This window comes from Sciurus vulgaris, assembly GCF_902686455.1.
Source record: "Sciurus vulgaris genome assembly, chromosome: 1".
NCBI classification, from domain to species: Eukaryota; Metazoa; Chordata; class Mammalia; order Rodentia; family Sciuridae; genus Sciurus; species Sciurus vulgaris.
In genome coordinates this window covers 20,590,210-20,601,390 of record NC_136461.1, presented here as the reverse complement: position 1 = coordinate 20,601,390, position 11,181 = coordinate 20,590,210, and the positions used below count along the sequence as shown (strand labels likewise).

At 41.3% G+C, this 11,181-nt stretch overlaps 1 protein-coding gene across 3 annotated transcripts in view; it reads right to left on the bottom strand.

Annotated features, from left to right (window-relative positions):
- Positions 1–4,636: 4,636 nt before the first annotated feature.
- The window catches only part of GMEB1 (glucocorticoid modulatory element binding protein 1), a 44,169-nt gene continuing 37,624 nt past the window's right edge, over positions 4,637–11,181 (bottom strand). For 2 of the 3 annotated variants that reach the window (XM_079114627.1, XM_079114628.1), the window contains exon 10: positions 4,637–10,004. In XM_079114627.1, the coding sequence (XP_078970753.1) occupies positions 9,304–10,004 (701 nt within the window). In that variant the 3' untranslated portion in view covers positions 4,637–9,303. The remainder of the gene's footprint in view (positions 10,005–11,181) is intronic. The other variant, XM_079114629.1, reaches the window with a different exon arrangement.

Sequence of the window (11,181 nt, the reverse complement as noted above, 5' to 3'; positions counted from 1 at the left end):
CTGTGTATGTGGTACTAGGGACTGAACCCGAGAGTGCTCTACCACTGAGCTACATCCCCAGACCTTTTTGTTTTGAGAAAGGGTCTCCCTAAGTTGCCCAGGCTAACCTCAAACTTGTGATCTTCCTACCTTTGCCTCCCAAGTTGCTGGAATTACAGGTGTGCCTCATCACACCCAGCAGAATCTGCTTAATTCTTTGTTCACCCTTAATATTGGTCGTATTTCCTAATAGGAACTTATTTTAGTATATTTGAACTGTTCTTATCAACATTTCTTTTTTGATTGAAAGACTTTTGGGTGATAGCTACAGAAAGCTTAAACTTGAACAAGGTGAGAATAGAGGGGCAGTGTCCAGTTTACTCAGGAAGGCTAACCAGAATGTGTCAGTCAATAGAAGCGTTAGTTTAGCATCTCTGAAGCATACTAGTTAGATTAGATTCCTGGAGCAGGATAATATTTGCTTTTTGCTCAGTTGAAAAAAGCTTTATTATACTATCAATGTTCCAGGGAGTAGGTTCTATGTGTAACAACTGGCACATCAGGTTAGACTCTGTGCATGGTAGGAGGTTGGCAAAGAAATGAAGACATTCTAACCAGGACACTGGCATCACTATCATCTCAGAGGGCCATTGGGAAGTAATAAATCAGTATTTTCTGGGTTCTAAAATCCTTCATCAGATATGTGAACTTTCCTTCTCTCCAGAATTCCCTCTCTAGTTCTTGAGAAAGGGTAGGTGGGACTTACTGCTTATTATATATGACAAAATATGATTAGTGGGCTGGAGATGTAAATCAGTTAGCTCAGTTGGTAGAGTGCTTGCCTTGCATGCACAAAGCCTTGGGTTCAATCCCCAGTACCACACTCACACACACAACACACACACAAATATAAATAAATAAATAAATATATTTATTTATTTATAGCTACCTCTGCCCTAAATCCCTAAATCTCTGGAATCTCAACTAAATTGAGTCCTAATCCAGATACATCCCCACAACTGAAAATTATGACTATGCAGGTAGACTCTATCTTAATATACAGAAAATGCAAATGTAAATAAAACAGCTTAAGGAGTGACTAAATTCATTCTCAAATAAAATACCATTATTAGAAAATGATCATGGAGCTGGAGGTGTAGATTGGCATATGCAAGGAGGCCCTGGGTTCAATCTTCAGCATCATCAAGAGGTGAAAACAAAGCATCTATTGTTCAGAGTGAATATGTTAGTTTCTTCATTATAACATGGAGTCAATAATACTATCTACCACATAATATTGCTGTGAGGATCAAACAAATGTTAAGATAAAAAATTTGAAAAACAATAGCAAACGAATGTTGGAGCTGGGCGTGTAGACCAGGGGCAGAACATTTATTTGCCTAGCATGTGTGAAGTACTGGGTTCCATCCCTAGCAGAGCAGACACATACAAAAAAGGAATGTTATAGTTTAAATATGAGGTGTCCCCCAAAAACTCAAGTGTAAGACAATGCAAAAAACGTTTAGAGGTGAAATGATTGGGTTATGAGAGCCTTAACATAACCAGTGCGTTAATCCACTTGAATGAATTAACAGGTGGTAACTGTAGGAGGTAGGGCATGGCTGGAAAAGGTAGGTCACTGGGGGCATGACTTGGGATTTATATTTTGTCCCTGGTAAGGAAGAATTGTTTCTCTGCTTCCTGATTGTCATGTTCTGAGCTGCTTTCCACAGTGTTCTACCTTGCTCAGAGCCAGGGCAATGGCATTGGACATCTATGGTCTGGTACCTCTGAAAACATGAACCCCAAATAAACTTTTCTCCTCTACATTGTTCTTATCAGGTCTTTTGGTCACAGCGGAGAAAAACCTAAAACGACGTGTGTAAAGTGCTTAAAACAATTCTTAGTACATAGTTACCTTTAATGAATATTGGCTATAATTATTATTTACTTTTGGCAGTGCTGGGGATCAAAACCCAGGCCTCATGTATCCCAGATAATCATTCTACCACTGAAACCCATCTCTAGCCTTTAATATAATTATTCGTGCATCAAATATTTATCAGGCTTCTACTACATGTCTGGCACTGTTCCAATTGTAGAAACTACATAATTAGACAAGAAAGGTTCTTGCTCCTGGAACTTCTGTTCTAGAGGGGAGAAAACAAATGTGTCAGGTAAGTAAAACAAAGAAAAAGAAAGGAGAGTAGAAGAAAATAGGAAGCAGGCTGGGGATATAGCTCAGTTGGTAGAGTGCTTGCCTCGCAAACACAAGACCCTGAGTTCACATCCCCAGCACCACAAAAAAAAAAAAAAAAAAAAAAAAAAATAGGAAGCATAGTGCAGGGAGAAGATGTCATTTTTTATAGGGTGGGTAGTTAGGAAAGTACTCCCTGATAAGGTAGCCTGTGAACAAAGGCTTGAAGGAAGGGAGGAAATAAGTTGTGTAGTTATCTAGGGGAAGAATATCCTAAGCCACCGGGCATAGTGGCACATGCCAATAATTCCAGCACCTCAGGAGGCTGAGGCAGAAGGATTGCAAGTTCAAAGCCAGCTTTAGCAATTTAGGGCCTCAGCAACTTAGTGAGACCCTGTCTCAAAATAAAATCACAAAAAGGCTGGGTACAGTGGCACATACCTGTAATCCAAGAGGCTTGGGAGGCTGAGGCAGGAGGATCTCAAGTTCAAAGCCAGCCTCACCAATTTAGGGAGGCCCTAAGCAATTCAGTGAGACTCTGTCTCTAGTTGAAATACAAAAGAGGGCTGGGGTGTGGTTCACTGGGTAAGTGTCCCTGGGTTAAATCTCTGGTATGAAGAAAAAAAAAAAAGAAAGAAAGAAAGAAACATTAAAGTCAGTCAGTCTGGGCTTCTCATAGGAGTTTGTGGGGTCAATGAAGCCATATCCCATCTAAGACATGCCTCAGTTCCAGTCAGGAGTTGCTATAAGGAAATGTGAATGGTTGTAAGAAAACAACTGTTGTTGGGTTTGGTTTGGTTTAAGAAAAACTATCTTGGGGCTGCAGTTATAGCTCAGTGGTAGAGCACTTGCCTAGCATGTGTGAGGCACTGGGTTTGATCCTCAGCACCACATAAAAATAAATAAATATAAAGGTATAAAAATAACATTTAAAAAAAACTGTATCTTGAGGTTTTCATGTATGTGAAGTACTAGGGAATGAACCCAGGGGTATTCTACCACCACTGAGCTATATTCCCAAACCTTTTTATTTTTATTAAGACAGAGTCTCCCTAAATTGACCAGGATGGTCTTGAACTTGCAATTCTCCTGCTTCAACCTGCTAAGTTTGCTGGGATCATAGGCATATGCCACCATGACCTACTGCCTATTTATGTTTTTCAAAAGACATGTATAAAAATGTTAGGTTTGGGGGTATTGTCAGTAGTAGTGCATTTGCCCAGCATGCAGGAGGCTTGGGTTCCATTCCCAGCACTGAAAAAAGTTCAGAGGCGTGATTTGTAATCACTCCAAGCTGGAAGCTACCCAAATGCCCATTATTGGTAGAATGCTTCGGTTCCAGCATAGCTTAGTTTCTACAGAGCAATGAGAAGAAACCAATAACTTCACATAATATTATGGATGAATGTCATAAACATAATGTTGGGTGAAAAATCCACTCAAAAGAGTTCAAAAGGAGGCAAAAGTTAACTGTGTTAGAGAGCTAGAGCATGATTACCCTTGCACTGTGAGGTGTTGGTAGTGTTTGTTTTCTTCGATCTGCATGCTGGTTTCATGGGCATGTTCAGCTTGTCAAATTTATCAAGTTATACATCGATAGTTTGTGGATATTACCATATACAAATTCAACAAAAATAAAATAAGACAAAAATGTTAATTGAAATAAGTCTGCAGGCTGAAACGTTGCTGTGGGCCTCCAGTTTGTTCTACAGTTTATAGACTTGGTTAGAGAAAACAGGAAAGTTACAGGAAAAAAAAAAAGTAAAAATATCTACATTTTGAAATGCAAGTAACCCTTCTAGAGAGCCCCCTGGGGAGCTTGTCTTTCTCTGTGAGTCCTCACCAAGTCTCATGTTTTCTTTTTTTCTCTTCTTTCTTCTTTCCTGTGGTGCTGGGGATGGAACCCAGGGCTTAAGGTATAGTAGGCAATCATCTCTACCATGGGGCTATATCCCCACTCCCCACACATTTTATTTATTTATTTATTTATTTATTTATTTATTTATTTTTAGTTCTGAGGATTGAAGCTTTACCACTGAGCTACATCTCCAGCCCTTTTTATTTTGAGACAGAATCTCACTAAGTTGCTCAGGCTGGCCTTGAACTTGCAATCCTCTTGCCTCATCCTCAGGAGTGGCTGGGATTACAGGCATGTGCCAACATGACCAGTCCCACATTTACTCTATTGTAATCCAAACCTACTTTTTAAAAAAATATTTTTAGTTGTAAATAAACAGAGTACCTTTATTTTCTTGCCTTTTTTTTTTTTTTTTTTTTGGTGCTGGGGATTAGAACCCAGGGCCTGTGCATGCAAGGCAAGCACTTTATCAACTGAGTTATATCTCCAGCCCCCTTTATTTTCTTTTTAAATTACTTTTATGAAGTGCTAAGGATCAAACCCAGTGCCACACACATGCTAGGCAAGCGCTTTACCAGAGCCACAACTCCAGCCCCAAACCTACTTTTATTCCTGTTCTCAAAACTACAAAGATAGATCCACATAGACCATATTCCAAGGCATGACTCTCAGTAGTGGTACAGAACTGGAAACCAGAGATAACAAGAGGAGAGCCCAGAGGCAATTTCACAATGCAGAATGCAGGGTGTGGGCTGTTATGTTGAAAGGCTCAGAAGACATAATACAAATTTCAGATAGTAGCCAGGCAGGGTGGTGCGGGCCTGTAATCCCACCAACCGGGGAGCCTGATGCAGAAGGATAAGTTAGAGGGCAGCCTCAGCAACTTAATGAAACCCTGTCTCAAAGTAAAAAATAAAAGGATTGGTAATTTGGCTCAGTGAAGAGTGCCCCTGGATTCAATTCCTAATACCCTACCCCTGACACCCCCAAAAAAGTTGAAAATTGCAGGGTGAAGTGGTGCACACCTGTAATCTCAGCAACAACTCAGGAGGCTGAGGCAGGATTGCAATTTCAAGCAACTTAAGGAGATCCTGTCAAAAATAAAAGTGGCTGAGTATGTCACTCAGTAATAAAGCACCCCTGGTTCAATACCCAGTATTGGGAGAAAAAAAAAAAAAAAAAAAGTAACTGTACTGACCTGGCAGAAAGGTGGAATTACTAATGAAACAGAACAAGAGAAGGATGAAAGAGTGTGTGTAGGGGGGGGTTAAAAGTAGAGTAAGTCAAATTGCATAACTAAGGGCAAAAAAGGTGTTCCAGTCTTGGGAAGGAAACCTGGAAAGGACTCAAATGGAACTAATACAATTCAAGGGAAGAGTCTAAGTCTGACAGAACTGATTCCTTGTGGTCCCTGACAACCATGGATCGAATGAAAGCACATTACAGACTACTCTAGAATTTCCCAGGGATTGGGGATGTAGCTCAAAGTTGGAGGACTTGCCTAGCATGTGCAAATCCTTGGGTTTAATCCCCAGCACTACAAAATAATAATAATAATAATAATAATTGTTATCATTATTTCCCAGGGAGGGATCATCCTAGGTGAAAGGGATCTGCCCTATCCCCAGGGAAGTGATCAACTGTATTAGGAAAGTTGTCTGAAATGCAGGAGCTAGGCTGGTGTCCCTTTCTTGTCTGAGAGAACTATTTCCTCAGTAGTATTGTCCAAGGTGAATCATAACCTCAAGCTTATTTTCAATATTCAACCTTTTTTTGTCCTTCCTAACTGTAAAGAGTTTTAAGACCTAGATCATTTATAACTCAGTGGACTAGTAATTCCATATTTCATGCTTGAATCTTGCTATGGTTATAACTCTGTACTCCCCACCATATACTCACCTCCAGTGCCTTTTGTGACATAGGGTAAATGGCTACCACTAAAGGATATCAGAGCCACCTTAATTATTAATTTGCAACACAGCTGGATTTATACTGACCCTCCTTTCCTAATGTGAACATAGTATGGAAAACATGCACTCTGAAATGGCTTTGAATCTTGGATATTCATGTCTAAGGTTCATTTTGTACTTCAGAATCAGTGCTTGGGATGTGGGGGTGTGGAAATTGACAAGGGGAAGGGAATAAGGCAGGGACCAAACAGGGACATAGCCAAGACAAGACAGCTGTACAGTTAACTCAGGCCTTTGGGGAAACCACATGGCAGGGTTTGGGGCATTTCCCCTTTACCAGCTAGACTCCAGTGCTGCACTGGATTCAGCCCTGGGTCCCCTTTGATGGAAACATGGAGAAGCCCATGTACCAATGTTTTCTCCAGCGGGGCACTCTCAGGAGACTACCTGTACACTGACTCTGCCTGCCTGTAGGCAGAAGCAGGAAAAGATCAAAGATTTTTTTCTCTTGTATGAAGCCTGCCCTGAGTTAGGTGTTTGACCCTTTGCTCTCCTATCTCCAGGCCAATAGCCCTGTAGCTGCACTCACCCCCATGTTTCAGTATCTCACAAGAGATGGCTTCTCACCTTTTTGTGTCATTGGCAGAATCCTGAAATCTATGGACCAATTCTCAGAATAATGCTTTTCAATGCATAAAATAAGATACATAGTATTACAAAAGAAACCAAATATATTGGAAGATTATTCTTAAGCCCAGAGAAGGTCTGGAGCAGGAATTCCTTGAGTGTAGGCACTGTTTTCATCTCTGCACTTCTGGTGCCTAGCACAAACCCTGGCACATAAGTGGTACTTATAAATGTTTATTTAATGAATGAATAGAAAGATAGATGCTCCTGTCAAGTCAGCCTGAGGAGAGAGTCATTGCAACTGCTTATGCACGTAACAGTGGCTTGCTGATGTCTCACCCCAGCTGAAATCACCGAGACCAGGGCATGAAGGAACTCACACACAGCAATGGCTACCATAGCAGCTAGTAACTACAGGCCACTGGAAGACCAGGAAAACAGTAAAGCTCATGTATTTCATCAGCTGGAATATTCAAAGTGAAAGTCAACAGGCTGTGTCTTCAGGAGATCTCTTGACTTTGAAAGCATGACGTCATGCTACCTTATACACTACCAACAACTCTGATGGGGGAAAGAAAGGAACCTGAGTGAGCTCACCAGAATTCTTTAGGGTTCCTTTGCTATTCTGAATTGGTCCTTTCATCTCTGGGAAAGAGAAAAGTGTCCCTAAAGACCACAATAGGGATGAGATATGCCCTTCTAGATTCAAGTAGTAGTTTCAGTCTTCAGACAGAATTTTTTTGTTTATGTACCAGGAGAAAAACTAAAGAAGCAGGAAACAGAAGCCACTTCCCTCACTAAGGATATATAAAGGGTCAAAGGTTTTTTTCTAAACTGACCTAAGTCTATTAAATATTTTGAAAAGAAAAATAAAACCCCAATTTTAAAGCTGAAACCCACTACTTGCACTCTTAAGTTTTTAAAATTGACCCTCCCCAATTACAGGGCTTCTCTGGCTACATACAGCCATCTGAGGGATGGCAGAACACAATTTTCATTTGCTTGATACAGTTTCCAACATCTGTTGGGAAAAACACAGCTTCAGAGAGGAGCCTTCTTAAAAAAAAAAAAAAAAAAAAAAAAAAGAAAAGAAAGAACGAAAGAAACTACAGGTCAAAGATTTGCTTTTAATTAAAAAAAAAAAAATCCTCCCACTCCTAAGGTGTGTGCTTTCTTTTTTGACCTATTTTTTCCTTTAAGTTGCCTGCTATTTCCCTATATTTTCCTGGTGCAGTAAACAATGCAATCAAAGAAAAAAAAAAAAAAAAAAAAAAAAACCAGGTCCTCTCTTGTCCCAATCACTGAAGAGGGTCAAAGAGAAGGAATCACAGCACAAAAAATGGCCCAGCTCTAAATATACAAACAACATTTAGGAAAAAAAAATAACCCCCCAAGACATTATTATTGACATTCCTGGTACATTTCCTATAATATAATGTAACAAACAATGTATCTTTCCCAGGGAGTCCAGCTCACTCAAAAGGAGACATCTAGTTGGTACCTCAGGAAAGGCTGGGGGTGTTACCAGTTTTCCCTGCCAAGCCTAAGGCTTTTTTATGAGCTCAATATCTCACAGAAACATCTGTGGTACAAATGAATCTAAAAGGAGATGAACGCAGGCAGGCACCTGTCACTGTTCTCCAAATCAGCCAAAGAGCTGAAGAGCGTGGGATCCAGGAGACAGATGCCATTAAGAATTGAGGGGTAAAAGGGAGAACAAGAGGAAGCACCAAATGAGTGGCTGCTTTTGGTTCCAAAGCCAAGATGTGGGGGGAAGGCCCCACCCAAAATGGCAGCTGGTATGAATGAGGAACTCCCCCTGTTCCTGGAGTCATGCAATAAAAATGATGACCTTGGAGCCCCACCCACAGACTGCCACAGTCTAAGGACCAGAGCAATTGACACCACATCACACATTTTGCAAAAGAAAGAATTGATCCTAAGTTAGAAGGGTAAGTGCTTCTACAAAGTTGGGAGCAAGGAAGCTATCACCTTGAACCTTAAAGCACAGCTGATGCAGCATCCCTTGATTTTCTATTTCTGCAAAGCCACAGGCCACTGTTAGCATTTACTCTGTAGAGATGTATGTTTCCACTTATTGCTGGCCTCTTCTCAAAGTGGCACCCCTAGTCCCAACTCTTAGAGATCTCAAAGGACATCAGTTGTAGGTCAAATAATTCCCTTGCCCCATCCTTGTCAAAGCATTTCCCTTTTTAAGCTGTGGCTGGCATGCTACCTTCCCCTCCAAGCAGAGTTCAACTTCTTTTTGTTTCAGAGTGTTGCACTGCCCTCTGAAAATCCTTTCCAGGATACAAAACAAAGTATACTTCTGCATCCACATGTGAATGGGTTGCCTTCCCGTGTCAGATCTGTGTTCCAGAGTTTGTTCAAACATCTTTACAAGAATAAAACAACATGCGTACACAGAAAGACTAGTCTGGAAAGGGTTTCTGGTTATTTTGATGCCTCCCCTAAAAAAATAACTTTCACGGGGTAAGATGATTAAGACATTGAATGACCTACTCTCAACTTGTGGAAGGGCAGTTTGTTTTGTCCATTTTTCAATGAGGGAGTGGGAGGAACCCAACATTTTCAGTTACAACAATGAAATTTTGTTCTTTAAAAAAAAAAAAAAAAAGGATCCTATGTGGAAATGAGTGGGACAATGATAAAAATAAACAAATAATTAAAATTCCAAACCAAAACATATCTCCTGGCCCCAAGATCCCCAGTCAATCCTCTAAAACCACAATCTCCACATTGTGGACTTGGTGCTGGTGTTCTTCCATCTCAGCCACCACTTTCTCCTCAGTCCTCAACTCTGTCTCCAAGATGACTGCTTTGCCCTCAGTGTCTTCAGCCTCAGGGTCTGGGGCTGGGTCAATTTCAATGATGGTCTGCCCATCCTCTGCGGTGCTTTCAACAGCCTGGAGTGCCGAGGTCAGGCCAGACTCCATGGCCACCAGCTCCACAGGGCTCACCATGGTGGTCATGTTGCCCAGGGTACTCCCATCCTGCATGGTGGTAGAGCTTAGCAGCGCCAAGCTAGATGAAGGGTGGATGGTCACTGTTTCTGGTGAGCTGCTCTTCGCAGAGGAGACCACTGTGGCATATCGGAAGAGTTGAGGGCCAGAAGGCAGTGTGTGGACAGTCACAGGACTAGAGCCCTGGCTGAGAGTGGCCACTGGAATATTACCCATGGAAAAGGACTGACCCACTGGGGTGATGGTGATGGGTGAGATGACTGTGAATTGAGGCTGCTGGACAGGAGGAGAAGGGCTCAGGACGGTGGTGGAGGCTGGCCGCTGGAGCCGGGGCCTTTTTGGAGGCTTTGGAGTGCTCACAGGCATCAGTACCACATTTTGAACGGTCTGGGATTTCAGCCTATGATCCTGGGCTTGCTTCTTTTGCTCTTCCAACTGGCGTTCCAAGTCTATGGGGTTAAAGCAAACAAACAAACAAAACTGTGCGGTGGGAAGTATAATCTTGGGAATATTAAACTGAGAATCAGGAGACAGGATCCTGTCCTGGTTTATCCACGGTGTAGCCTCAGACAAGTGACTCCACTGTTTTCAAAATGACTAGACTGGATGATTTTTAAAATCCCTCCAGTAATTACATTTCATTGTGTAATTATAGACAAGGTAACAGTTCAGAATCTTTTCAAGCTGTGATCCTACTTGCAATTCTAAAAGCTCCTCTAGCATTTTGTCACCTATCACCAAAATGCAAACCAAAGAAGCCTCCAGCTAGTCTTTTTTTTCTCTTCTTTGCAGAAGAATAAGTTTTAAACCCAAGGCTTCAGCTGAGCATGGTGATACATACCTGTGATTCCAGCAACTTGGAAGGCTAAGACAGGAAGATTGCAAGTTTGAGGCCAGCCTGGGCAATTTAGTAAGACCCTATCTCAAAAGTAAAAAATAAAAAGGACTGGGCCGAGCTCAAGGGTAAAGCACCCCTGGGTTCAATGCCCAGTGCCTATAATGTAAACCCAAGGCCTCAAGCATGCTAAGCACATGCTTTAACACTGACCTCTATCTCTAGTCTCTATCTATATTTTTGATATATAGTAACTGTACATATTTATGGGGTCCTGTTGGTATTTCAGTACATGTATACAATGTGAAATGATCAGATTCATAACTACCACCTTAGAGAGATATCATTTCTTTATGTTGGAAATATTCAAAATCCTTTCTTCAGTTGGGCATGGTGGTACATGCCTATAATCCCAGCAGCTCAGAAGGCTGAGGCAGGAGGATTATAAGTTCAAAGCCAGTCTCAGCAACTTAGTGAGGTCCTAAGCAACTTAGTGAGGTCCTAAGCATCTTAGTGAGACCCTGTCTCTAAATAAAAATTAAAAAGGCTGGGAATATATAGCTCAGTGGTTTCCCCTGTATTCAATTTCCAGTACCAAAAAACAAAAAAACAAAAAAAAAAAAGAAAAGAAAAATCCTCTCTTCACTATTTTGAAATTTCAATTAATGAATTTCAACCATAGTATCCTACCATGCCACAGAACATTGTAAGTTATTTTTCCTATCCTAGTGCACTCCAGCACCCACTAACCATCCCTTCTCCTTCCCTCATGCCCTTCCCAGACTCTGGCA